Genomic DNA, 25,244 nt, shown 5'->3' with positions numbered 1-25,244 from the left:
TATATACTCTAATGTATACGAGCAGAGCGGTTACTAACTCATTTCATATATCCCCATATTAACATCAGAGACTCCTAGCCAGGCCTAAAGTATCCTCAGCCTCAGCAATCTGCTCAAAGGGCGAGAGGTCTGCATCAAACCGGACTAATAGATCCCCAAGTGCTTTCATGATGAATTCTTATACATTTTGAGTGTATGGTAGAAACTAATATAGACGCTTGCTCAATGAAGATCGGCAGTCAAAATGAAACACATGGATCAATAATGCACCATATTAGGTTCGCATTGACAAACAACCCCAGCAACCTGTAGTGTACTTGAAAGCCCGAGAGAAGCAGGATTGCTGCCCTATTCTGGAGGCAATAGGTAGGTTCTCTCTGATATAAAAGCTTTAGTAGACCTAGAAGGGTCTTATAAGCATCTAAATCTCCGTGTGATTTCACATAGGAGGTGACATCAAACAGTGTTGGGTATGGGAATGTGAACAGTACGCTAGCATTCTAAGACGAGCATTCTATTAGTATCCGATGTCAACTCGAATGATGACAACAGCAAAAAGGGCTCCAGGTACTCCGAAGACTCGAAATGCGCTATTATACCTGGGCTGAGGCCCGTTTTCCTTTTATCTCAGCCAGCCAGGATCGAGTTGTAATACTTCATAGGAAGGGAAGGCGTGTTCAACAAAGCAGGTAACAGGCTCTATAGTCATCAAGCGATATGCAAAGCCTTATTGCTTATTGCCATAGTGGTTCTGAGGCTCTTAAAGAGTAACCGCATAGAGAATCTGGAAGGAACGAACATGGGCCCGGACTGAGCTTGAAGACCACTGGGATATCCGCTCTCCAGACCAACCCAGACAGAGTGGACACTAACAACGCAATCCAACTTTGAACACACATTCGTTTCCCAGCTTCCAAGCCATAAAGTCATCACAGTCATACCGCTTTTGCCTATCCCGAAGTCCAAGCAACAAACTAACAAAAAAACACACCCCTTCGTCCTACCAACAATGTGCAACACCACCAGAGTCTCCATCAAAGACCTCCCCAAACTCTCGCTTCTCCACGCCCTCTGGCAGAACTCGCCACCCGCCATTTGGTACAAAAACAACGACATTGCACCACCTTCATGGGGCACGGAAGAAGCACTGGATCGGGCCCTGAGTCGTAACTGGCACGTCGATTATATCGTGGGCAGAGTCATCAAATCGGATCTATCGGGCGAAGAAGTCGACCCGTCAGGGTATGATCGCGATAATGGCAAGGGTGCATTTGCAAAGGTTGTTCGGAAACTTCGAGAGCAGAGACAGGCTGGAAAAGACAAGGAGAGTGAGGCTCATGCTGAGACTGGGGATGATGATGAGGTGAAACACTCGGAAGAGAATGTGGACGAGTTGGATGCGATTCTGGTTGCGATGGTTAGGGTTCGTATAGAGGAGAAGATAAGAGAGAGGGAGGAGAAGGAAGATGCGGAGGGGAAGAGAGAGAAGAGGGACCAAGAGGAGAGAGTCTAGGTTAGTGGAGGTGGGCACTTTTGCGAAGAGGATGAAACATGGGTATTCTTTGCGGTAGCTCTCATGACTCTATAGTTTCTTTTCTTATATTGCTTTCTCCTGTCTTGTTTCGAGCAGAATGCTGGGAAGCTGTACCACTCATAGCTTTGCAATTCTTTGATGTTATCTTTACGAAAGACTTTAGTTAAAAAGCATCGTTCTCTTCGGATACGAGTGCTTCTGGGCCTGTACTTGGCGATGGCCGTATGTTCTATCAATATTAGGATATTTCCGGTACTCAAATACCTACGTAGCATACCGGTAGACGCACTACGGTATTCTGATGGACGAGAATGAGCCTCTCAAGCAATCCAATAGACGACCTATAGATAACAATGGACGATCCGTCCCTCCACTTACTCAAACAGTCCTCCACGCCAAAATTCCTTATCTTAAAGCTTCGAATCAACCCAAACAGGCTTCTGCTTCATCGCAAACGCCTCAAGCCCCCTCTTCAAATTCTCCCCACTAATCAACTTCATCCCATACAACTCCGCGACCCTCCGACTCGCCGCCTCCACATTCCCCGTTTCCCACGACTCCCGCAGCCCATACCGACTAACAATCACAGCATCGGGACTAACATCCGCAACGCGCTGCGCAAGCTCAATCGCGTCGCTGAGCACCTTCTCAGGACTCTCGGAGATGTGGTTGATGAGCCGGAGGGATTTGGCTTCTTGTGCGGTGATGCGCCGGCCTGTTAAAGCGAGTTCGGAGGCGATGGGCATGCCAACTGTGCGGACTATGCGCGAGAGGCCGCCGGCGCCGGCGTAGAGGCCGCGGAGGGCTTCGGGGAGGGCGAATTGGGCGGTTGGGGAGGAGACGATCATGTCGCTGTCACAATGATTAGCGGTTGGCCATGTTTTCGACAGCTCAGAGACGAGGAGTGTAGGATGATGGGGAAGAAGAGGGCATATGTATGTACCAATTCAAACAAATCTCAAACCCGCCACCAAGCGCAAGCCCATTAACAGCCGCAATAACCGGCTTCTTCCCTCGTCGCTGCGAAATGCCCCCGAAACCATTCGGCATGGGTCCCCTCCCCACCTGTCCATTCCCATCCCCAGAACCGCCCTCCTTCCTCTCATCAGCCGCGTTTCGAAACTCCAACTGCTCTAACAGATCCGCGCCCGCCGAAAACGCCTTGCTCCCCGCACCGGTGATAATCCCCACGCGCAGACTCGGCTCCTCGTCGAACCAGTTCCAGATTGCAAAGCCGTCGCGGTGGCCCTGTGTTGGGATGGCGTTCATGCGCCGCTCGCGGTTTATTGTTACGAGGAGGATGTGCTCTTTGGGGAAGGATAGAGTGAATATGCTGGATTGCGGTGGGGGGGTTGCGAATTGCGGCATTGTGACTTTTCAAATTGATGTTATGCTTTTATTGGACGGGGTGGTATGAGAGTGAGAAGTGGAGTGTTTGTTTCGAGGATGGAGTAGTTTGTTGTGTGGTATAGTATATAGTTGAATGTGGTGGGAGTTGGAGAGTCAGCAGTAAAACCAGGGAACTTTTTTGTTGGGGTCCCGAGGCAGCTGAAGCTCCCCCGCACAAGATGCCGAGGTGGAGCTGGACTGACTCGGGCTGGCCGGGCCGGGACTTATTGACATGCCCGGCATCAAGAGTAGCCTACTCAACTCACCTAGTCTCATGTATATGTGTTATTCATTTGTTTATAGCCTATATCAGTATCTAACCCGTTAATGGTTGGTGGTGGTGGCGATCCAAGGTTATATCATATCTTCGCCTGCTCAAAAACAAACAAATTCCTCCCTCCCTCATCCGCAACACTCCCCCGCTTCCCCACCTGCTCCGTTTCGCCAGAGAGTTGCTGTAAAGTATACGGATCCTCGACGTTTGCAACGAACCGGTGGCCGGAGTCGAGGCGGCCGATTACGAAGCCGAGCACGGGGGAGCCGTCGCGGCCGAATTGGACTGTGTATGTCTGTGTGATGCATGTTAGATTAGTATATGGAGAGATATGGATACGGGAGTGGTCTAGGTGGTTTCCTCTTCTCTCGTGAGGAACCTGTATGGCTGGATTGTAGGCGGGCAGACATACCTCAATAACACCACCCCCATTCGCACTCTCCTCAATAACCGGATGCTCCTCATCAACCCTCGAAGGCAGCGGGTTCCATGGCGGATACGTTGAATCAGCTCGCGGCTGCGTTGAGAGGATGACGATGTGGTGGTATGAGAGCACGCCGCCGTTTGCGAGGACGAGGCCGTGCACTGGCTTCCCTTGATTTTTTGTGCGGAGTTGGCGGGTTATTTCGGTTATTGCCTATATATCAATACCCAGTTTTAGAAATTGGGTCGTTGTCTAAGGTAAGAGGTGTAGGGCGGACGCACGTGCATAGAATAGTTATTCCCCGCGCCACCAAACGACGTCAAGCCGCCCAGGACTGTGAGGGGCTTGGAACCGTGGAGGGGCAGGTTGAGGTGATGGGCGGCGAGTTTGGGGACGACGGGGAAGCATCTGTTCTTGTCAATACTGCTCCTTCACTAGGAGTCTCACTGAGGGTCCGCACGAGTAAAAGTCGAAGAGGTCAATTTCTTCCGCTCGCAGGTTCGATGCTTTTAAGGCAGCGTCGAGCGATTGAGTGAGGCTGCGGCTCTGGTGGAAGAACGGTCGTTCCCAGACTAGACTGATTGTTAGTGTCTTTAAAGATCAATTGGGGAAGTTGAACATACACCGAACGCTGTCACTTGTACCTGCGCCTCCAAGTGGGTATATCCATTTCGACTCTGGGATCCCTAGCTCCTTTGCGAACGTTGTCGTCGTGATAATGCATGCTGCGGCGAGGTTGACCGTGTTGAACGCATTCATGAGAAGGGGATCTATCAATCATCCGTAAGCGATGTCCTCGAGCGGCCCGACTCAAGCAGGCTGTGCACTAACAAGGCGAGCAAATCAATCGATTCCGCTTCGTCACAGTCCCAATCGACTGCGCCGTCTCCGGCTCCTTCCCATAGGACCAAGAATACGGTGACTTCGCGGCGATCTGCGCAAACTCCGCGTAGAGATCTGCGGACTCTTTATGGTTGTCGGGTAATTTCTGCTGGAGGTGCGCTCTGAAGGCGGCTTCGTACAGCGGGTATACTTGGATTGGGGCGCCGAGGAAATGGCGCGTGCCCACGTCTGTCTCGTCTTGTAAGTTTATGCTGAGACCAAGGAGTTCGAGGGGTACTAACCCTCTGGCCGCTTTCTATCCCAGGGCGAACTATGGTCGTCGAGCTTCGTCCAATGCGGAGGCGGGAATTTTTTCGCCTTCTTGAATGATTCCACTACATACTACCGTTAGCACCGCAACACACTCTTCAAATCAAGGAAAGGGGACAACAAACGCGAAGCCAGCGCCTCAGCCCCAGTAACAACCGCAACCCTACTCTTCCCATACGCAACCCTCCTCGCCGCCTCATCAACCAACTGCCCCGGAGAATCCCCACCATGGTGACTCTCAACTGTATGCACGGAACCCGGCAACCCCAGCCTCTGTACGACAAGCCCCGGCGCATTCGGATACGGCCACGTCCAGTTCGCGACGACGGCAACGCTCTCAATCGCAGCTTGCAGTTTGCGCGCGGCGTCCGGCGCAAGCGTGGTATCTTGGATCGCGGCGCCGATCGCGCGCAGCATGAGCGTCAACGGTTCGGCGGCATCGTCGCGACCCTTGGACTCGCGATCGTTGATGTCGCCGATCCCGACGAGGACGGGGGTTTCTGGGGTGGGTGGCATAGTAATCCTTTTTTCTTTTCTTTTTCTCCAGCTGGAGGGTTGAAGATAGCTAGGAGACTAGGGGATTGGAATTGGCTTCTCGGCGTGACGAACCGTTGGATCAGGAGCAGGATCTATCAGGATCAGTCCAGAAATCCATGTGCTTCGTCCGGCTTTTGTACGTAGTTCCGCTGCTGTACCATGTTACCGAGGCGAGCCCGCCCTCTCAGATGGCACGCCCGGTGGAGTCATGACCGAATGGTTTCTCGGTACTCGGGAAGTCCAGCGCGGGGAAGGAGGCTGCAAAGCTCGTGTATACTCCGTTGCCCTGGGCGTCGTGCAAAATGAGTATATATGCCCTTTTGTGCATCTTATTGATTATGTTGCGCAAAAGTGTTTCTTTTGTTCTTCTTTTCGAGTCGTATCTCCTTTCGTCGCAAAATGGCTCCTAGCAGTATGTCACCGCACCAACGGAGAACGGAGCATCTCTGGATGCCTTGATTCTCGAATTGCCCAAACTAACCTCTGCAGAGCAAATCCGCACGAATGTCACGGAAATCCTGGGTGTCCGCCACCCAGTCCTCCTGGCAGGCATGTTCAATGTCGCGTCCCCAAAACTCGCCGCAGCCGTGACCAACGGCGGAGGCCTGGGAGTGATCGGCGGCGTGCAATACACCCCTGAACTTCTCCGCGAAGCGCTCAACGAACTGAAGAGCTACCTGGTCGACAAGAACGCCCCTTTCGGAGTCGACCTCCTCATCCCCAAAGTCGGCGGTAACGCGCGCAAGACCAAGTATGTCGCAAATCGAATTTCAGGTTCCTTCCCATCGATTCATCGCTAACACATGTCAGCTATGACTACTCGCACGGCAAACTCGGCGAGCTCATCGAGATCATCATCGAAAGCGGCGCGAAACTCTTCGTCTGCGCAGTCGGTGTCCCACCGAAATGGGCTGTCGACCGCCTCCACCAGGGCGGCGTCCTTTACATGAACATGATCGGACACCCTAAACATGCACTCAAGGCTGTCGAGGTTGGCGCAGACCTCATCTGCGCACAAGGTGGTGAAGGCGGAGGCCACACAGGCGACATCCCCACTGTCGTCCTGATCCCCGCCGTAGCGGAAGTTCTCCAGGGCAAAATCAGCCCCTTCACGAAACGCCAGGTCGCGCTTGTCGCGGCGGGAGGCATGTTCAACGGCCAGTCCCTCGCAGCAGCAATCATGCTAGGCGCCGGTGCCGTGTGGGTAGGAACACGCTTCATCCTGTCCGAGGAATCCGGCGCATCACGCGTGCACCAGAAAGCCCTCCAAGACGCGGGCTTCGACGACATCATCCGCACGACGATCTTCAGCGGCCGCCCGCTGAATACCCAGGCGACGCCGTATATTCGGCGGTGGGAGGAAGAGCGCAAGCAGGAGATGCAGGAGCTGCAGGGGAGGGGGATCATCCCGCTCGCGCATGATATGGATACGAAGAAGGATGATGATGAGGTGTTGGATAATGCGCATCCGTTCCTTATGGGTAAGGTTGCGGGGCTTGTGAGGGAACGGTTGCCTGCGGGGAAGATTGTCGAGGAGATGGTTGAGGAGGCTTCGGCGTTGTTGGAGGCCGGGGGGAGGGCTGTTTCGAAGCTGTAGATCTGTGTCCGTGTTGTTGTATATGGATTCCGTTTCCGGACCGCTTCAGTAATGTCATAAGAGCCATACTTGCAGTAATTTCTGCTTCTAAAAAGCCTTGAAGTGATGAAAACATGATAGAGCTGGGTAAATGCAGTCAGTCTCATTGTGTTTCTTAAAGTGCTGCAAATAAGCTGAAACATCCCGCACTAAGCCTAAACTGTACGTAATTCCTGCCTCAGGTATCACAAAATTTTCAGAGCTTCCCCGCATCTCACTCTTCGACATCCATTTTTCTCCAACACATCAACAACACCATCTCCACCGACACAATGGACACATTAACCTTCCCGGCCTCCTCAAAACCGTTCCTAGAGCCGTACCTACCCCAAAGCACCTTACCAGAGACCCAAAAAGATGAAAAAGAGAATCCCCTCCCCTTCACAACCCTCACATTCGCAACATCCCTCGACTCCTCCCTCTCCCTAGCCCCAGGAACGCGTACAACCCTCTCAGGCCCGCAATCCAAAGCGATGACCCACTACCTGCGCTCGCGCCACGCCGCAATCCTCATAGGCGTCGGCACCGCTATCGCCGACAACCCCGGGCTGAATTGTCGCATTGAGGGTGTCGGCGGGTATGGCTCGCCTGGGCTAGATGGGCAGCCGCGGCCGATTGTGCTTGATCCGAGAGGCAGATGGGAGTTTAGTGCCGATGCGAAGATTCTTACTCTGGCGAGGGAGGGGAGGGGGAGGGCGCCTTTTGTTATTGTTCGGCGGGGGGTGGCCATTGATGAGGGAAGGAGGCACGTGCTTGAGGGGTGTGGGGGGAGGTTCCTGGAGCTTGAGGTTGAGGATGGGAGGGGGTTTGATTGGGGGGATTTGTTGAAGTGTCTGAAGAGGGAGGGGTTGGAGAGTGTGATGATTGAGGGTGGCGGAGCGGTGATCAATTCGTTGCTGAAGCCGGGCTTTCAGGATCTGGTTGATTCTGTTATTGTCACTATTGCGCCGACGTGGTTGGGAAGGGGTGGTGTGGTTGTTTCGCCGGAGAGGAGGGTTGATGAGAAGGGGACGGCGATTGCGGCGTCAAGGTTAAAGGATGTGAAGTGGCATCCGTTTGGGGAGGATGTGGTTCTCTGTGGAAGGATGGGGCAGGTCTAATCTAGCATGTCTGGACGTATGTACATGGATCATGTCTATAGACGAAGCAGCTATATGTTCGGAAACCCGAGTCCAGCGAGGACCTTTCTCGGCCCAACCTGTTTCCACTGCTTGAACTGCTCGTCGCTCGTCAACCAAACCGAGCCCAGCATCCCAGGCGCATTCGCAGTTATCCCTTCAAAATCGGCGCTCTGCCTGGGAATGACGATAATCCACTCCTTGACCAAAGCAACATTATGCGGAAAGTACTCCTCGCTATCAGAATCTACCCCCAGTGCCCGCTTGGCCTCTACTAACAAAGTCGTATACGCCTCAAACAGCTTCTCGTACCCATCCGAAGCCCGAATATCAACCCCATCAAAATACCGCAAAAAGTATCGAAACGGCACACTCTTTTCATCGAACCCCCTCTCATCCGGAAACAATCTCGGCGGCCGCGGCAGCACCTGCAGATGCTTATGCTGCCTACTCGCCCCAGCAACAGGCCCGCCATTATAGATGACAAAAAGCGGCCTCTCTCCCAGTTCACTCAGCACCTCACAGGCAGCCCCTAGATCATCCGCATCCAGCGGCTCGCGCTGCCGCCGATACGAGTCGCTCGTCAGCAGCAGCAGCTGCGGCCGGAACATGCAGAACTTGTTCACGACGAGCAGATGCGTGCCCCGGATCGTCGCGAGCAGTAATCCCGGATCGCTGTTGCCGATGTCGCTCCCCGGGCCGAAGCATTCGGGTTTTTGCGTCGCGTGCGGGTCCTCGTGCCCGCTGACGGGGTCGCCGTCTTGGGGCTTTTTGGAGAGCGAGGGGCTTATGTGGAATTCGAGCTATAACCTCTGATGAGCGCTGAGTCCATAGTGTGATGGGAACGTGCGGGGGGGTTTTGGGGAGGAAGAAATTATGACGTGATGTCTCACCGCGAACCCGGCATCTTCGAGCTGGATTGTCTTTCGGTCAGCGTAGAAGACGGCCTTTCTGGCGACTAGCTCGTCGAATCGTGACAGGATGCTCTCGTAATTGAGCGGAGATGTCATTGTAATCGGTGGCTTGTCTGTATGACCTTGAGATTAGTTGATAGAGGGGTCTTGGTGATATCGGGTGCCATCGTCAAGATCGTATTCAGCCTGGAGGCTGTGCTCCACTGCTGCATCAGGAATCGCTGCCTAAGGCAGAAGTGCTATCAATGGTTTGAATCTCTCACTAGCCGAATCTCAATTCTGCAAGGTTGGGCGCATGCTACACATGGTAGGTTAAGATACGTGACGCGAGCATACATTTGGTATCAAGGCAAACCGTAAAGCGGCCCAACAACCCTGCTATTTGAAGGGTTTAATGTTGGTATGAGGATGTGACGTGTGGAGTGACTGCCTGAGGCACTAATCGGATCTGCATCCACTGCCACTCAACCGTTCAAGCTGACCATTTCTTGGACCATGAGCAACGCGTGCTAGACCAGACAAGCTACAAGCTATCTTCTAGCTTGTCATGCGTTGCACAGTCCTCTATATTACCGCTTTCGAGCAACGGAAGCCCTCTTATCTCTGGACCACCACGCAGCTCCTGGCCCTGGAATCGCTCCAGGTACACCGCAACACCAGCATCGATCCCATAAAATTTTGCCTGACCAAGCCAGTCTTTCCACTCAAGCTCACTATACCGCGCTACCCCTTTATCTTTCTCTTTCTCTTGCTCACTCTCCAAAAAGGCCTTCAATTCGCAAATGCGAAACCGCTTCTCACCGCAGATATACATGTACCGAACCTGGCTGCTGGTAGCAGCAACATTACCTTTTACCAACAGCTTACGATGGACAGCTGATTTCTGGGGGAGAAGGACACGCTCAATTATCCGTCTCGAAGCATTCTCCACACTGACTAAGTCAATGTACCCTTTCCATCCCGTTGTCCTGGGCACGGCCCTCATTGCCCGGGACAGGGCTAGCACACTGCCCAACACATTTCCTCCAAATGTCGGAGGGTCACTTTTATCAATTCGGCTACCTTCATAACCATCCCCGTCGCCTCTCGTGAGGCTGAGGCTAGTGGGCCGATATACCGTGACAGGGACTCCATATCGCGTACTTGCCCTCTCAAGAAATACCTCGCTGGCCCATTTACTACTCTTATAGCCATGCGGCTGTAGTGTATCCAGCTGCGGCAGGAACGACGAGACCGACATCTCAGGGAACGTATCCCTCCGCGAGAAACAAGTCACGCCCGCTGTTGAAATATAGTGAAACGGGATACCTCGGGCAAGGCACAATGAGAGGAGAAACTTGGTAGAGAGGAGATTCGGCTCGCGGAGTGCACTGTACGGCTTGAGGAAGGAGACATCCGCGCCCTAGTGGATTATGCGGTCGACATTGTGCGAGATACACGATCTCGGCTTCGCTAAGGCCCAGCGTTGGATGGGAGAGGTCGCCGTGGTACATGCGGATTTTGGAAGAGGAGGGGAGCGAATTATTGAGTTGAGGACCGGACTCGGGTACTATTAAACGACGAGGGCGGATGGCTATGGAGTGGATTTGTGATATCGAGAGGGCGGCGAGAAGGTCGTGGAGGAGGGCTGTGGCCAAAGAAGCCTGTTGCGCCAGTTAGGAGGACTTGTCGGACGGTATTGTCGGGCTTGTGTGCGTATCCATTGTGCTGCATGGTATAGGCAGGATACTCCCGTACTGCTGTCTCTATGTCCGAATTGATGTAGGGCAATGATTGCCATTGCTGCTGTGTTGTCCTCGCAGCATTACCTACCAGCTGCGCCATCTCATCTAGCGTCGATGCGTTGAACAGATCCGCCAGGGAGATCTCAAGCTTTGTGGCTCTTCGAATACCAGCCTGAAGCCTTAGCATCAGCAGCGAGTTGCCTCCTAGTTCGAAAAGGCTCGTCTTCCCTTCGATCGGACGTTGCGTTACTGGACAAGTTGCCTCCCACAATCCCTTCAAAATGCCTTTGGTCCGCGGCTGCTGCAATCGCCCCCCGATGATGACGAACATCGATGGCTCTGATAGATGCGTAGCGAAGCGAGTGCTCTTCTGTCGACTTTTCCAGCAGCCGTCAGCGGGATATTCTCGATAGGGGTGATCATCACGGGCTTCGCGTACGCCAGGAGAGGTATGGTGTCGAAGAGAGTGTCGCAGAGGTCATGAACATTACCAGGGAAAGAAGTATGTACGACAACAAAGGCAATCAGATGATGTTGCTCTGACCGGTCATCTTCACCCTTGACGATAACAGCGCAGTGGGCCAACGCACCCTTTGCGGCGTGCTGGGTTACGCTGGATAGTTCCTCCAACTCGAGACGTACCCCACGTAGTTTCACCTGGGAATCTCCTTCGATTCACCCACGGTACTCGACTGTCCCATCAGGAAGGAATCGGCCACAATCCCCGGTTCGATAATGCCGGATCCCGCCAGGTCCCGTTCGGAATCGAGTGCGTGTTTCGTCGTCGCGGTGCAAGTAGCCCAGTGAGACGCCAGGTCCACTGACACAGAGCTCTCCAGGCCATCCGTCTGGCAGCTGTTGCCACTGGTCGTTGACGACCGAAATGGTATAAGAGGGCACGTCTCCGAGCTAATCTGAACGGCTAATATCGTGGAACACTTGGCGAGGGAGCTGGATACAAAAACCAGTGCAATAGACTGCTGTAATTGGTTATCCGTTCGGATGGAGCGGCCTTGGCACGGATATGGAGACAGCGAGAGAGGTATCTGGGTTCCTTCTTGTTCCTGGCGTGGACATGCGAAGGGGTTTCAGAAGTTCTCTCGCTTCGTTCCAGCTGAGGTAGGTACAAGCAGCCGATGAGAATATTCCGCCCTCGCCAGAGAGCAGGCACGCCATCACCATCTGTATATCCTGCTTGGGCCCATCCCCCACACGTCTCACCTCGTACACCTGCTGTCGGCAGAAAAGATGGGATTGGCTCCCGGTAGGGCTCATTGCTCGTTTTCCTTTTCCTCCTCCAGTCTCATCGACATACTGCTTATCATCTCATGCAGGAGAACAGCCCCAAGCTCAACACTCTCAAGGAGCACCTCCCGAAGCTCCTCATTCCCAAACCACCAATCCGCCTTCTCGTCCCACACCCCTCTCTGCCACTCCGCCAAGTCAGCCTTGTTTTGTGTGATGATTTTCTCAGCCTTGCCCTTCTCAAGAAGTACCACGTCCCGCGGAATCCGATATTGCGGCTCGAGCAACACCCGCACCATGTCGACCTTTGCCCCAGATACAGCAAACGCTAGCGGTGACTTATCAGTTGGTGTCACATCCCAAGCTACTGGTCCCGCCATCTCAAGGAATACCCTTGCGACAGCTACATGACCCCTCTCCACGGCCTCACAGAGCGGCGTTTTCCCCTGTGCATCGACCCGCTTAATGTCGACCCCGGGGTGCGCAAGGAGGAGCTTCACCAATTCGATCTGGCCGGTTAACGCGGCGTGGTGCAAAGGGGTTCGTCCGAACTCGTCTTGTACATTTACATCAAAGGCCGGGTGCGCCAGGAGCGCTTCCATGATAGCTGGGTCGAGGCCATCTGGGTGCGTTGGGTAATGTAGCGGTGAACGTTTGGGTGTGTCCGGGGAGAAGATGCGCACTGCGTCAAAGCGTGGATGGTCGAGGATAGCTTGCACGTGCCCGACCTTGTTCGAGCTGATTGCAGCGCGCAGCACGGTCGGCTCTGGGGGCTGTCCAGACTTCCAGGGCACGTGGTGGATCTCGGCATCTTCGAAGGAGAGGAGGTACCGAAAGACATCGTCGCTCGCCAAATCCGCAGCGCAACAAAGAGTTTCGCCAGCGAGTAGCCAGTTCCTGTCCTCGTCCGAATACACTCTCGATTCCCTTTTCATGACCGTCTTGGTGATGGCCAGGCTACTGCCTCTAATGACGACACGACACATCGTGCGCCGGGGGATAGTCTCAGGGTCAGGCATACCACAACGAGCCAATATGGCATGAAATATTCCACCTCGCCCTGTCAAAGCGGCCAGGAGTAGTGGGGTGACAACGCGCCCCAGCACCGGGTTTACAAGGGCTGCGTCTTGGATCTCCATATCTGTGTCCTTGCGCGAGAGGAACGCGTGCACGACATCTTCGTAGCCTCGCTCGACCGCATAGTGTATAGCCGCGCGACCCAGCGAGTCCTTGACCTCGGTTCGCAGACCCTCTGGCTTAGCAGTAAACAAGGCCCTCACGACACCTGCGTGTCCGGCAGACGCAGCCCGGTGCAGTGGTGTCACCCCGTCATTGTTCACGACATCGCAATCCACCCCTTTGTCGATCAACCGCTCGACAGCGACGGTATGTCCAGCAAGAGCTGCGAAATGTACCGCATTATCTCCATTCCCGACCGTAAGCGCGTGCAAATCGGCTCCTTGGAATGCGAGAAACTCGAGCACATCCACGCGTCCTGCTACCGCGGCCGCCATGACGGGCGGGTATAGCCAGCGATCGCTCGGATCGAAGTTGATGTCGATTTCCAACGAGAGAATGCGCTTGAGGTCAGATACTCGACCAAGATATGCAGCGCCCATGAGTGCGGTGATGCGCCATTGCTGTTTGTCGCCCTTGAGCGGGCTGAACATATCGATGCCGTGGTCCTGACCCGGTTCTAGGATGTCGAGAACGAGGTTCGGACCGAGTATAATGGTAAGGCTTGAAATCAGCGCTCCTGTGTAGACATCTCGTAATTTGTTTGCTTCCTCGTCCTCCCCATCTACGGCATTGCTGCCATTTTGCCGCGTTTCCGATTCCTTGGAGCATGTGAGGAAATCCGCACTCAACGCTGCGCCATCGACAATCGTTCGAGCAATGGATCTTTCATTCTCGTGTGACATAGGAGGCGCAGCGGCAGTTCGAATAACCAACGCCCAAAGCAATCGCTCCACAAACGCGATCGTGGATCGTCTCGCGGCGCCCCTCTTGAGCGGGAGGCTTCGATGCAGATTCCCCGCTCGGAGCTCCGCAAGGATGAGGTCAATGACAAGGCCATCGAATGTTCCTGGCACAAGTCAATTTCCATTCCTAAAAGGTTTATTTTTGGTTTTTTTTTTTTCTTTTTTCTGCAAAGGGACAAGATCAATCAAAAGGGAGATGCTAACTCACGACAAACAAGCCTCAATCGCAGAAACCAGCGCACATTGTTCGCGACGGTGCGGCGCCAGCGATCACTGTCCCAGCCAAGGTTACCCCAATGCCAAGATGGTGGGACGTAGGAGAGGATGTGGGAGATTAGCTCCGGCGGCAAATCTGGAAGGGACATGATAGATGGATGGATGGAAGAAGGGATTTAGCATGATGATGGGGAGCGGGAATGTCAAATGAGGCTCATGTTTACCAGCGCCACATGGAGCCGTTTCGAGTCATATGCGGAGGGGCCAGATTGCATCTCTTGGAGAGCAGAGGAATCGGGCCTGCTTGATTAGATAATATGCTAATTTCATCAGATGTCTCTCTTCGAGCGCGACCATTTTGCCAGATAGCTTTTGGAATTAGTGAGGTACAATAGAGTCCTAGCGAGGCATCAAATGGTAGCATAGGAAGGTAGATCCGCGAATCTGCTATATGCAGGCCATTCTTTGCTTGTCTGGAGCACATGCAGAGGCGTGTGTAGCTTTGTTAGTGAGTGGTGGCTTCACACCACTGCTAGATAGATCACACGCTCGCATGCAAGCCTGGGTTGCAAGTGAATGGATGGAAAAGTTCTGGATTTTGGCACGTAGGGCAGTTAAAGCTGCTAATGAGCTGCCTCCAGATCTTCGTTTGGCTAGCAACCAGATTTCAAAAATCTATGATACTGTTCTCTCCTCCCCAGATCTCTACCTGCATACCCTAATTCCTTCGATATGGAAAGGAAAATTGCACCAGGCATCAACGGCGCTCAACCCACGCATGAGATCACGGGTCCGCATTCGAGTCCAATTATAGGGCTATACGGTTTGCGTTGGTTTGTCTGCTAGGTTTATTCTACGACTGTTGAACACTGACTTTGTGTTGAGTGGACTGCAATGGCGCCGAGGTGGGCCAGGTGGATCCACCCAGTGGAAGAAGCGGGACTCGAGCAGGGACAAAGTGTTCAGCACTGGAGAGTTGATCAATCTGTCTACACTGATCAGTCGTGAAGAAGACAAAGCACTCGGGGAAGGTGGGTCAATCTGTCTGCGCTGATTAGCCATGTGGGTTGTTGGTGGATTCATTCCTGCTAGTTATCTACGCTGATTAAGATGTGTTCAACTCTTTCTTTGCTTGTGCCGCCTAGACAAGCCCGTTGCAGTCCACTCATCATAGTCAGTGTTCAACAGTCATCAGCAGACAAAAGCTGTGCAATAAATTTAGTATACAACTGAGAATGACCATCCAAAAGTCTACCTTGCCTTGATACCCACAATATCAGCCAGAACCCCGCAAAGTCTGGCTAGATGTAGCAGAAACCAAGATTGGTCTTGATGTTCAATAAACAATATTGTCGGTCCACCTTGATATTCTAAAGAAAATGGTTTGCGGGCATCCCTTTCATCTATTGAACAGCACCAGCCCAGGTCTCTGAACACGGCTGAATGGCCCATATAGCTACCAAGGGCAGATAGATTGATTAAACCTTCCCTGAGTGCTAAACACTTGTCTCCAGTCCCCACTCCATCCACTGGCCGAAGCTACCTAATCCACCTCGGCCTCGTCGCAGTCCGCTCAACAGTCAGTGTTCAACTGTCATAAGCGGACAAAGGCTGCGCAATTAATTTCAGCATGCAACCAAGAATACGACCATACAAAAGTCTACCTTGACTTGATACCCAAAATATCAGCCAAATCCCCGCCAAGTCTGGCTCGATTAACAAAACTGTCGGTCTACCTTGATATGTTAAAGCGAACGGTTTGCGGGCATCCCTTTCATCTATTAAACAGCAGTCAACCCAGGTCCCAGGACGCGGCTGAACGGGGTTGGATCGAGTATCCAGCTTTGTGGTTCGTATCCATCATGAAAAGAGACAAATGGGAAAGCAAACTGCTACTGTAACTTCTTGGCAAGTCTCGTCTGATTTCTGGGTACATCACGTCTCGTTTGGCACAATTACCCCGCTAGGTCAGGTTTGGTTTCTTCTCGTTTGATAGGCACCAGGAAAACTTTAGCAAGAGCTTTATCTTATTAATCGCTAAGCAATAACTAGCACCTTCTCTTATACCTTTCATCACATAAGCAAATCACGGCCATGGAAAACACTCCTAGTCTGGACTACACACCGTCAACCTTGGCTATTTTCGCCTTTAGTGCCAGCAATGCACTGTACCGCACGATGGACACCTTCCAGTCACCTCCAACATCTGTTCGTGATATTTTACGAGGTCTTCAAGCTTTAATGGAGGTTTTGGGCCCGCTTAGCGATACATGCGGGATAGGTATCGATATTGATTTAGCTACACTTCGATTTATCTTATCACGGTGCGGCATCGCTTGTAATGAGTTCATGGAGGAGATTAGGAAACACCTGCCTTGTTCGGATGATGGGAGTGTCAGCCCTCAAGGTTTGGCCAGATTACTACATGGGTGGCAATATCGACATTCTCAACCACTTGCTGTCTGGGTACAAGTCAGCTTTCGAAGTCACACTCACACCCCGCTGCTTTCGTAGGAGCGCACAGCCCCTTGGGACCCTCTCTGTAGACCCTAAGAGCAATTGCTATATTCCTAGGAACCTATTCACTCCTGCGAACCACGTTGCATGGTCCCGCTGCTGGAGGTAAATGACGCTCCCAGGCTTGGAGCTCCTCGAGATTGCGCGTGGCGAAGAAATCCCACAGTTTCGGATAGACACGCATCTCGGGATTACCCTGCTTAAAAAGCAATTCCTTGACGCTAGTTGCAAAGGCCGAGAACTGGGACAGTCAACACAGCTTCATCTTCTTGATAAAGAAGATTGCATGCGTCATTTAGTGCTCGAGGCTAGAAAGCACCTCGCAGTCTTCAACTACCGCGCGCACATCAGCCGGTATCACCTCGAGTGGAAAGTCGCTGAGATTAATCATCCCGACCTCTGGTGCCTCGCTGGCGTGATGTTCCTTTTTAATGGTTATTATCGTGACGAGGTCTTCGAATGTGAGGTGGGTGTGGTTATATAGACTCCACCATGTTCGCTTCTAGACTTTTCCCTAGTAAAGGGTTATTACAGAGCTATTAGGGCTTTGGTGTAGTCTAATTAAGATAGCGAGCAACAGGTAAGTTCCAATCTAGTGGCTTATATCCTTTTTAGTGTTTTGGATCTCATGCTAGTAAACGAGGAGGAGGAGCGCTTGAACTAGGGCAAGTCAGTCGTCTTCGTAGTGTAGCTCCCGCAGGACCTATTATACTTATTAAAATGCGTCTTAATTTACTAACTAGGTGAGCCTACCTTTGTACGCTAAAATAGAATGTCGCGCGCGGTAGCTCGAGATGTGTACCCTTCTTAGTTAATATACGAAAGATTAATAAAGGCCGCACTAGCGAATATGACAGCATGAAATAGAAGAAGACTAATTATATCTAACCTATTATTCTTTAAGATTACCCGTAAGAAAGGCTCCAAGTCAAGTACTAGAACTTACGGGTAAACAACCTATAGAATATAGGCCTTAAGTAACTCTACACGAAATTAAGTAGTCAGCACACATAACGCGCCCTTAGCCTCTGGATACTAGAAATCTACCACGTTAAGACGATTAGGGAGAGTAGTCACATAATCAGGGATTTAAACTTTACGTGGTTCAACTTGGCTCCGGGGTCCAAGAAGCTAGTGGATGATCACATAGTAGTTGTTGAGTGGAGCGGTTACTAACACGCCTAGGCTAGGAGTAATAAAGTAAGGATTTTACTCGCGCTTGGTCTTTTATAGATAGGATATAAATAACTCTTCTAGAGGCTTTTTAGTGATTGCTATAGAAGGGGTATCGATTATCGCACCTATGCAATAAGTTGGAGGCAGAACCCACTGCTTTGATCTCGATCTACGCTCATTAGTATAGAGAAACCAACTACGTACCATGAAATCTGAAATTAGCGACTCACAGCTTCTGGGCCTTGACTGACCCGTCACAGGGTAATATCAGTCGATGGCAAGTCGTGCATGGAATGCCCCTGACGCCGATGTAGCATCGCTCCTTGCGCTTGACGCAGTGTGTACACGCGCCAGACTCGGCAGTCCAAACGCGTTTCGGTGTGTGATGCATGGTTTCAGTTTCAGTTTGATCGCAGCCGACTCGCTCGGTCTGAAAGTTGGACAATAAGAAAGGTGGACAAAAGCCATGATTCATGGACTGGGCGTCATGGCCAACTCGGCGGGTTTGCAAATTCCGCGGTTTCTTACAGTGCGGGGTCGAGAAAGACTGATTCACGACGTGCAAATAGGGCTGGATTGCTATTATGATTACCGCTGGACCAGGATATAGGTATGAAATGGTATGTACATGATTTAGAGCATTGTTTGTGTCAACAAGCGGATATATATATCCTGTTGGTAGGGATTGGCTCATCGCGCATAACCTTTGCCACGGCAGCACGAGCTGAAACATTGGTCGCCTGTACAAGTTAGTAAGCCATCATACTAGGAATGTGGAAAACATACCATTATATGGTGAGGGAGCAACTTCAGGAGTTTCTTTCAGCCGCTTTGGTTCTTTCCTGTGCTCATGTTAGCCGGGGCTGAACCTTCACCTAATCGGGCTGGAGCGCTTACTTGAATAGCGGTGTGATGCTGTCTGTATCTGGCATGGCAGCTTTATCTGACAGATGCAATAAGCTGCGGATCTTCTCCTTGAAACTTTCTTTCCCCATTTTCGGTGACTCGATATGTAGCACACAACTATCAGAGATAACCCAGCTCACACCAGATTCGCCATGGATGTCGCCCTTTTAAAGGAAGAAGGGCCCCCATCGCGCCACTTTGACAGCCATCCTTTTCAAAGTCAACATCGGCCAAGTGGCCCTCTGATAGGCTCGCTCCCCAGAGTTGGGTATCTTTCGCCGAGCATGACGGGGCTGTCACATTAGACAGGACCGTCCGCCGAGGAACTTTTGGCTTGGCAGTCGTTTATTCCGGAGGGTTCAGTCAGCTATCAAGACCCTCGGCCGGGCTGGACTCGTCATGGCGCATCTTGGCCTGCTATACCCCGTCTTTTTTATCTTTTGTGGACTGATCTGATTGTGCCATTTGCGCGGGGTGGGAAGATGTGGGAATGCAGTTCAATTTCTCCATCTATCACGTTCAAGCACTTTCTTTTCTATCGCTAGTTAAACCATACAAAGAAGGAGACATTATCTATATACATATAAATAAATCTAGAAAACAGTCAACTACTTCCATCCAGCACAAACCACCCTCGCCACCATAAAGGCGACCATCGCCATAAAGTAAAGCGCGCCTCTAAACGTGATGAGCCCATCATACTTTCCATCATTAGCTTGTATAATAGCTCTAGTAATTAGGATCCCTGTGAGCATCCCTATGCTAGCCACTATAAATGTCGTCCTATTCTGTCTGCCATACTCTGCGACCCTGCAGACCTGCGAGATGCATACTAGGGTGAGGCTGATCATAGCACCACTCGCGAAACTAAATAATATCACATAATAAATGATCCTGGTAGTATTGTCTTTGATTAGAAGCCAGAGTATAAGCGTTAATATTAAGTAAATTAGTAAGGTCATAATTATAACATTAAACCAGCCAACCTTGTCCGCGATAAGACTAGGGAAGAAGCGGCCTGGCATAGCACCCGCATTTAGCATTGGAATTAGCGCGTATGCAAGGGTTTTATTCATCCCCACATGTAGAGCATAGCTAGAGACGTAGGTAATTAGGATGAAAATGGCAGACTTGATAAGAAAAGACTACCGCGGTCGTGGTCGCATACTTGGGATCATGCAATGCTTAAAAGTCCACCGCGGCGGCTTTCCCTTTCAGTCGGGGCAGTCGCGTCCGCAGGAGGAAGCAGGCGGCTGTGAGTAGAACCGCTGAGAATATGGCGATGATGCGAATTGCCCAGCCGAAGCCGACCTTGGGCGCGGCGAACATGACAATCAGAGGGAATATCACACCTCAATGCCGTCCGATCGTTGCAAAGGCTGTTTTATGGCCGCTGTGCCAGTACGATCACCCATCCGCAATGAGTCAATGACACTGCGGGCTTGGCTTGGACGTCATCTCTGTCGGATTATGTGCGGATTACACTCAAACACGGTGAGCACATGGCCGCGGGGAGAGTGGGCACACATCTGAACAAATAGCATGAAGCTTAACACCACAAAAAAAAGGACAATAAAGCTTCCGTGTACCGGGGGTAGGGAAGCACATGACACCAGTCTACATGTGCTAATAAACACGTAGGCCCATGCTAGTCTGCTTGGGCAACACCACATATCTCTTGTCCCTAGGTCCTATTCATCCGGAGGCGCGAAAAGTTTTCGTATTGATTTGTTAAGAGGAAATTGACATAACTTGACATCGGACAGCACAAGCAATACTGACCTCATGTTGCCAGTGCACCTCTCCAGTGGACGAGAAAATGGGCAACGTATTTAGCCGCAACAGAGTAATCGAACATGTTTCATACATAGACTGTAGTTGAGCTACGAGTTATACAAAGGCGTTATGGGGATGAGTTTGAGCGCCGGCAAAGCCTCAGTGCCAATCTCCGCAAAAGATTTCCAATGCAAGAAGACATTCGCGCGAAGACATATCACGAGCTGAAAGCCCTTGTTCAGCCTAATCGGGCAGCTTGAGTCATTTTATAATTATAGTATCATGCAGATACAACCAATGGAAAAAAACCACCTCCCTAAACGCTCTCATCGGAGGGCTTTGCAAACTAGTCGGTGAAGAGCCTGAGCCTCGTCAAGCCTTCTGGACGTGGCATGTCAATTGCGCCACGTTGTCGTTGGGCGTCAGGGCCGCTGTCTCTAATAGGCTTTCCGATGGGCAGCGTACCCTACCACCCTGAGAGGGCACAATGGGATTGCAAGTCCAGATTGCTGCACAGGAGGATAGGAGCCCGATCTCGCTAAGAGTTCGACCGTTACGACAAATGTTATGCCTGACAGCACACCGACCCTCTCTATAACGGCGCCTCAATATGCATTTGGTGATAAATTTATAGACACTCTTGTCTCCCAGATTTACTGAATGTCGCTACTGTCTTGCTCGCGGATCATGGGAATCCTGTATTCCAAGGCTGGACCCACACCTACAAGTATCCCTACTCCTACGCATACTCAGCCTTCTGCAGAAATGTCTAGTACCCCGGTACGATCCATCAAAGTCACCCTATACCATATCCTCCATAGGTATTGGACGCTAACTTCCATAGCTTGAGTCAGATGGCCTCTTCCAGGTTCACCCTGCCCAAAGCCGGCGAAGAGAGTTTAACCTGGAGTAAGTAATCGCTGCTTTAGCTGACCCGACACCAGGTGGGGGAAGGGAACTTGTACAGGGGCTAACTGCCTACCGCGCACAAAGTATTGTCTTCGTCCACGGCCTAGGTGGAGACTCCTATACAACCTGGACAAAGGGTACGATTCACTGGCCTAGGGACCTCCTCCCTTCGCTCGAGTGCTTCCAGAACGCCCGAATTCTCACTTTCGGGTATAATACGAGCGGCTTCTTCACCAAGAACGCAGATATGGAGAAAGCCCGCACATTCACCTGCGCGGAAATCCTCGTTAGTGAACTCAAAAACATCCGTCGCAGGGGTGCCCAGGATCGCCCCATAATTTTCGTGGGACATTCCCTTGGCGGGCTCGTTATAAAGTCGGCGCTTAGACATGCTATTCTTCGGCGCGGACTCTACGGCGATATTGTGGATTCCACGAGGGCGATCATTTTTTTCAGTACCCCGCATCAGGGAACGAGCCAAGAAGCATGGAAGGCCTTCTTTGCGCGTCTGGGACAGTCCAAAATTGAAGAATCTAATGTTATCTCTGAACTGGAGGTCTGGTCCGATATGCTGGCGGAACTAACGACGGAGTTTGCGGACCTGGCAACGCAAATCAGTATTACTTCGTTCTATGAGAGGCGTTTGACAAAAGGAGTCATGGTAGGTGCCTTCTCCCCCCTTCACCCCTGTTGAGTTCTCTTTTGTAATCGCTTATTCCACCGTAGATTGTGCCCGAGGCTGTCGCAAAAATGGGCCAGAGGAATGAACAAGCCCGTGCCCTCGATGCAGACCATCTGGATATCTGCAAGTTTACCGAAACGGATGCCACCTGGCGTACTGTCAGTAATCACTTGGATGCCATCGTCGCAGATATCGAGGGCCTCGCCGAACTGCAGACCTTGCCGCCTCTTGCCACTCAAGTGGCCAACGACACCAGCCTGGAGCAAAGGTTTGAGAGATTGGACCGGTGTAGGTGATCCTATGGTTCATTGTGCGCTGCGCCGAGGAGATATCCGTTTCTTCGTTCTTTTTTTTGGGTTCCCCAGGGCAGAGAAAAATGCTAGTATCGTGTTGACTGTCTATCACAACCAACCTTGAAATCTTATTTTCCTTTTTACTTTTGATAGGACAGCATCACTACTACCAGATAGTAGACGAAGATTGAATTATCGTAATTGATCCTATCAGGGAGGTACACGTCTTCCCTTGTCCTTTCAGCCGAAGCGAAGTCTGACCGAAGCTACTAGTGCAAAGCTGTCACAGCCACGCTTGATGAAGGCTCCCCTCCATTATACTGAGAGCAGACCCATATGGACGCTTGTTGGCAGACCGGATGGAACTAAATTTCGGGATTTGCGGTTGTGCAAGCCCCCAACGCCTCCCATGAATTGGGTTGGGTATGGAAAACGCCCTTATCTCAGGAGTATCCGGAGTCGCTGAACGTCTAATTGTTAAAAGCGAGGCCAGAGGGAACAAGATCCTGGCTTACTGACCAACTCACTCCTTCACTGTGCAAATGAATTCATGCACTCGGGTGGGGAGCGTTGGCTGAGAAATACGTGCAGATCGATCGAAAGAGATGGGGCACATGTTATGCCACATTTCTGTTTTCGCCCACCCGCAGAGCGCAGACTTCGATAGCCAATCCCTGGTATGTACAGTACTGCTGAGACGCCGACGGGCTGCGTGATAGATCACACTGCAGCTCCATGCATGAACTTATCCAGGATAATGTGTTTGTTTTACACGTCAACCCAATCACGCCAACAGCGAAGCCAATGTCCGAGTTATTTGTCCGAGGCTCTAGGCAACCGGTCGGGCCCCCACTGGCAATAGTGGGGCGCGGTATGACATGCGCTGAAATATGGGTCTGCGAAGGAACTACCCTCTGCTGCTCAGAGCTCGTCGCAGGCAATTGTCGCGACAAGGCTGTGGGATTATGAATGACAAAGGGAGTGCGTCACACGGGTTGAAAAGCCTCCTAGGACTCTAATAAAAGCCGCTTATGGTCGTGATCGGTAGCACAAAAATAGCGTTGCTTCCTAGCGCATAGCCTCTTCATTCAGTATCTGTCCCGTCGCTTGGCTTAGGAGCACACAAGAATGAGTGACTACAGCAAAGGTGAGGAAGGCGCCGGGGAAGACGATGCAGTTCTGGTCGACGCCTCCCAGGAATCCCCAGAACAAGAGTCTACCACTGCTCAAAACCAGTTGGACGATAGTGCTGGGACCACAGGGCAGGGTATTGATGACGTTAGTAGACCAGCTAATGGGGTCTCCAGTTCTTCTAACCGTATGCAGGAACCCGAGCACAGCAACTCGAGTGACATGGCACACGAGAAGAGCACTGCATCTAGCCCAGCAGAACATACCGAAAATAGCCATGGAACCCTTTCCTCAGTGGAATATGAACCACACAGCAGTACAGTCCCCCAGCCAGAAGTACAGCTGAACGAGACCACGTCGACCGGCACGGGCTCACAAGAGCAGACAGCAAAATCTCATGATAGCATCTCCAAAGCCTGCGAGCACTCCATTGCAGGTGACTATTCGGCACCCACTGACTCCTTATTGACGTCGATTTTTCCTGATAACGGCAACGTCGTCGATGACGAGGCGACAGAATCGATGGCTGCAGCGCAGGCGGATCAGATCAGCAGTACAAACACTGTTCCGGAAAAGGGAATCAACCCAGAGGACAACTCTACTTCGACAATGCAGGATCCGTGGTTGCAAGATGCTGGTAACCAGACGGGCGGCGATGACTCGGTGAGACTTTTGGACAGCCGTATTTGTATAAATCTCTAACAACTCCATACAGCCCGACAGCGCTGAAGGAATCGACGCAAAGGAAGAGACCACAGGCCAGCCAGAGGACTGTGAGAGAATAGAGTGAGATCAACGTGACTCCAATAAACTCTAGTAGATTGTTCAGCAGGGGCTAATATCATGTCTAGCATCGTGGCCGTGCACGGACTGGGTGGCCACCGTGAGAATACGTGGAAGTCGCCGGCGCCCAATGGCTTTCACTGGCTAAAGCCGTTCGGGGAAAATCCTCCTTGGGGAGCGAACACGCGAATTATGACATTTGGGTACTCAGCAGGGCGAGATTCGAATTTGTCAGAGAGGATCTTTACGATCGCAGAAAATCTGCTCAGTGATCTGTCTGATAGCCGAAGACAGGGCAAGGTAGGCCATTCCCAAAGTACCACCCACGACAGGCACCGTGTCTTATCAATCCGGCTAGCAAAAACAGAGAAGTATTATCTTCATCGGGCATTCTCTCGGAGGCCTTATTATCAAAGCTGTATGTGGTTCTTGCTTTCGGTCGCCCTCCTTCGGAACGCTCTAACCTCTATCCGTCGATCGCGTAATATATAGGCTCTCATCCAAGCCAATCAGTACCGGGGCCAGTTTCTGGACATCCTGGAGGCGACGAGGGCGATTGTATTCTTTGCAACGCCCCATCAAGGCGCCAGGCGTGAGGACTGGGAGTTGTACGCGATCAGCTTAGGTACTGCAACTGACCTAGAATCTGACCTCCTTGACGAGCTCGGAACATGGTCGATTTCTGTGGTTGACAGGATATCGCCATTTGCAGCCATTTCCAGAAATATCGATGTAACCACTTTCTATGAGATGGGTGGCCCAGTGGTATGTATCCACGATTTTGACTGGGTTTGGTCGGGCTAAAACTGTGTGCAAGGTTGTTCATGAAGGGTCCACCAGGCTTGGTCTCCCCAACGAGCGTATAGTTGGGCTTGCGAAAAGCCACTTGGATATCTGCCGGTTTCGGGAAGGGGATGATCATCATA

The 25,244-nt window shown here is 51.7% G+C and overlaps 9 protein-coding genes across 9 annotated transcripts; 4 read left to right on the top strand and 5 right to left on the bottom strand.

Moving 5' to 3' along the window:
- Positions 1 to 1,009: 1,009 nt before the first annotated feature.
- BJX68DRAFT_263017 (uncharacterized protein) lies at positions 1,010 to 1,513 on the top strand (the record flags this gene model as incomplete). Its single annotated transcript, XM_071044579.1, has 1 exon — positions 1,010 to 1,513. One exon carries the CDS (start codon positions 1,010 to 1,012, stop codon positions 1,511 to 1,513), a length of 504 nt encoding a protein of 167 aa, XP_070902983.1.
- Positions 1,514 to 1,836: 323 nt separating this feature from the next.
- On the bottom strand, positions 1,837 to 3,035 carry BJX68DRAFT_228820 (enoyl-CoA hydratase/isomerase family protein). Its single transcript, XM_071038913.1, has 2 exons — positions 2,478 to 3,035; positions 1,837 to 2,386 (listed from the first exon to the last, which is right to left on the bottom strand). Exons 1-2 carry the CDS (start codon positions 2,900 to 2,902, stop codon positions 1,945 to 1,947), a joined length of 867 nt encoding a protein of 288 aa, XP_070902982.1. The 5' UTR covers positions 2,903 to 3,035; the 3' UTR covers positions 1,837 to 1,944.
- A 170-nt stretch (positions 3,036 to 3,205) lies between these two features.
- On the bottom strand, positions 3,206 to 5,403 carry BJX68DRAFT_177033 (uncharacterized protein). The gene is made up of 8 exons (XM_071037144.1): positions 4,899 to 5,403; positions 4,746 to 4,838; positions 4,453 to 4,692; positions 4,245 to 4,391; positions 4,082 to 4,193; positions 3,903 to 4,029; positions 3,610 to 3,834; positions 3,206 to 3,492 (listed from the first exon to the last, which is right to left on the bottom strand). Exons 1-8 carry the CDS (start codon positions 5,287 to 5,289, stop codon positions 3,283 to 3,285), a joined length of 1,545 nt encoding a protein of 514 aa, XP_070902981.1. The 5' UTR covers positions 5,290 to 5,403; the 3' UTR covers positions 3,206 to 3,282.
- Positions 5,404 to 5,582: 179 nt separating this feature from the next.
- On the top strand, positions 5,583 to 7,044 carry BJX68DRAFT_177052 (NAD(P)H-dependent flavin oxidoreductase). Its single transcript, XM_071037145.1, has 3 exons — positions 5,583 to 5,722; positions 5,800 to 6,061; positions 6,121 to 7,044. Exons 1-3 carry the CDS (start codon positions 5,710 to 5,712, stop codon positions 6,905 to 6,907), a joined length of 1,062 nt encoding a protein of 353 aa, XP_070902980.1. The 5' UTR covers positions 5,583 to 5,709; the 3' UTR covers positions 6,908 to 7,044.
- Positions 7,045 to 7,190: 146 nt separating this feature from the next.
- Positions 7,191 to 8,046, top strand: BJX68DRAFT_278745 (RibD family protein; the record flags this gene model as incomplete). Its single annotated transcript, XM_071048599.1, has 1 exon — positions 7,191 to 8,046. The coding sequence occupies exon 1, from the start codon at positions 7,219 to 7,221 to the stop codon at positions 8,044 to 8,046; it is 828 nt and encodes a 275-aa protein (XP_070902979.1). The 5' UTR covers positions 7,191 to 7,218.
- On the bottom strand, positions 7,713 to 9,143 carry BJX68DRAFT_228813 (putative phosphorylase). The gene is made up of 2 exons (XM_071038912.1): positions 8,958 to 9,143; positions 7,713 to 8,867 (listed from the first exon to the last, which is right to left on the bottom strand). The coding sequence occupies exons 1-2, from the start codon at positions 9,072 to 9,074 to the stop codon at positions 8,097 to 8,099; spliced, it is 888 nt and encodes a 295-aa protein (XP_070902978.1). The 5' UTR covers positions 9,075 to 9,143; the 3' UTR covers positions 7,713 to 8,096.
- Positions 9,144 to 9,501: 358 nt separating this feature from the next.
- BJX68DRAFT_263011 (ankyrin repeat-containing domain protein) lies at positions 9,502 to 14,294 on the bottom strand (the record flags this gene model as incomplete). The annotated part of the gene is made up of 6 exons (XM_071044578.1): positions 9,502 to 10,348; positions 10,416 to 10,621; positions 10,791 to 11,079; positions 11,142 to 11,370; positions 12,018 to 14,033; positions 14,138 to 14,294. The coding sequence occupies 6 exons, from the start codon at positions 14,292 to 14,294 to the stop codon at positions 9,502 to 9,504; spliced, it is 3,744 nt and encodes a 1,247-aa protein (XP_070902977.1).
- Positions 14,295 to 18,528: 4,234 nt separating this feature from the next.
- On the bottom strand, positions 18,529 to 18,833 carry BJX68DRAFT_263010 (uncharacterized protein; the record flags this gene model as incomplete). The annotated part of the gene is made up of 3 exons (XM_071044577.1): positions 18,529 to 18,578; positions 18,625 to 18,680; positions 18,736 to 18,833. The coding sequence occupies 3 exons, from the start codon at positions 18,831 to 18,833 to the stop codon at positions 18,529 to 18,531; spliced, it is 204 nt and encodes a 67-aa protein (XP_070902976.1).
- Positions 18,834 to 21,285: 2,452 nt separating this feature from the next.
- BJX68DRAFT_263009 (esterase/lipase family protein) lies at positions 21,286 to 22,407 on the top strand (the record flags this gene model as incomplete). Its single annotated transcript, XM_071044576.1, has 4 exons — positions 21,286 to 21,300; positions 21,365 to 21,429; positions 21,514 to 22,090; positions 22,156 to 22,407. 4 exons carry the CDS (start codon positions 21,286 to 21,288, stop codon positions 22,405 to 22,407), a joined length of 909 nt encoding a protein of 302 aa, XP_070902975.1.
- Positions 22,408 to 25,244: the final 2,837 nt, after the last annotated feature.

Source organism: Aspergillus pseudodeflectus, assembly GCF_044049435.1.
Source record: "Aspergillus pseudodeflectus strain CBS 756.74 chromosome Unknown BJX68scaffold_6, whole genome shotgun sequence".
Lineage (NCBI taxonomy): Eukaryota > Fungi > Ascomycota > Eurotiomycetes > Eurotiales > Aspergillaceae > Aspergillus > Aspergillus pseudodeflectus.
This window is presented reverse-complemented; position numbering and strand designations above follow the sequence as displayed.

Excerpts from the sequence above, each read along its gene's own strand:
- BJX68DRAFT_228820 (XM_071038913.1), bottom strand. The coding sequence starts at position 2,902 with ATGCCGCAATTCGCAACCCCCCCACCGCAATCCAGCATATTCACTCTA. Across the intron at positions 2,387-2,477 it reads TTTGAGATTTGTTTGAATTG|CGACATGATCGTCTCCTCCC; the intron begins GTACATACATAT and ends TCATTGTGACAG.
- BJX68DRAFT_177033 (XM_071037144.1), bottom strand. The coding sequence starts at position 5,289 with ATGCCACCCACCCCAGAAACCCCCGTCCTCGTCGGGATCGGCGACATC. Across the intron at positions 4,392-4,452 it reads TCGATTGATTTGCTCGCCTT|ATCCCCTTCTCATGAATGCG; the intron begins GTTAGTGCACAG and ends GATGATTGATAG. Across the intron at positions 4,030-4,081 it reads GACCTCTTCGACTTTTACTC|ATGCTTCCCCGTCGTCCCCA; the intron begins GTGCGGACCCTC and ends TGACAAGAACAG.
- BJX68DRAFT_177052 (XM_071037145.1), top strand. Across the intron at positions 6,062-6,120 it reads GGTAACGCGCGCAAGACCAA|CTATGACTACTCGCACGGCA; the intron begins GTATGTCGCAAA and ends AACACATGTCAG.
- BJX68DRAFT_228813 (XM_071038912.1), bottom strand. The coding sequence starts at position 9,074 with ATGACATCTCCGCTCAATTACGAGAGCATCCTGTCACGATTCGACGAG. Across the intron at positions 8,868-8,957 it reads TCGAAGATGCCGGGTTCGCG|CTCGAATTCCACATAAGCCC; the intron begins GTGAGACATCAC and ends CAGAGGTTATAG.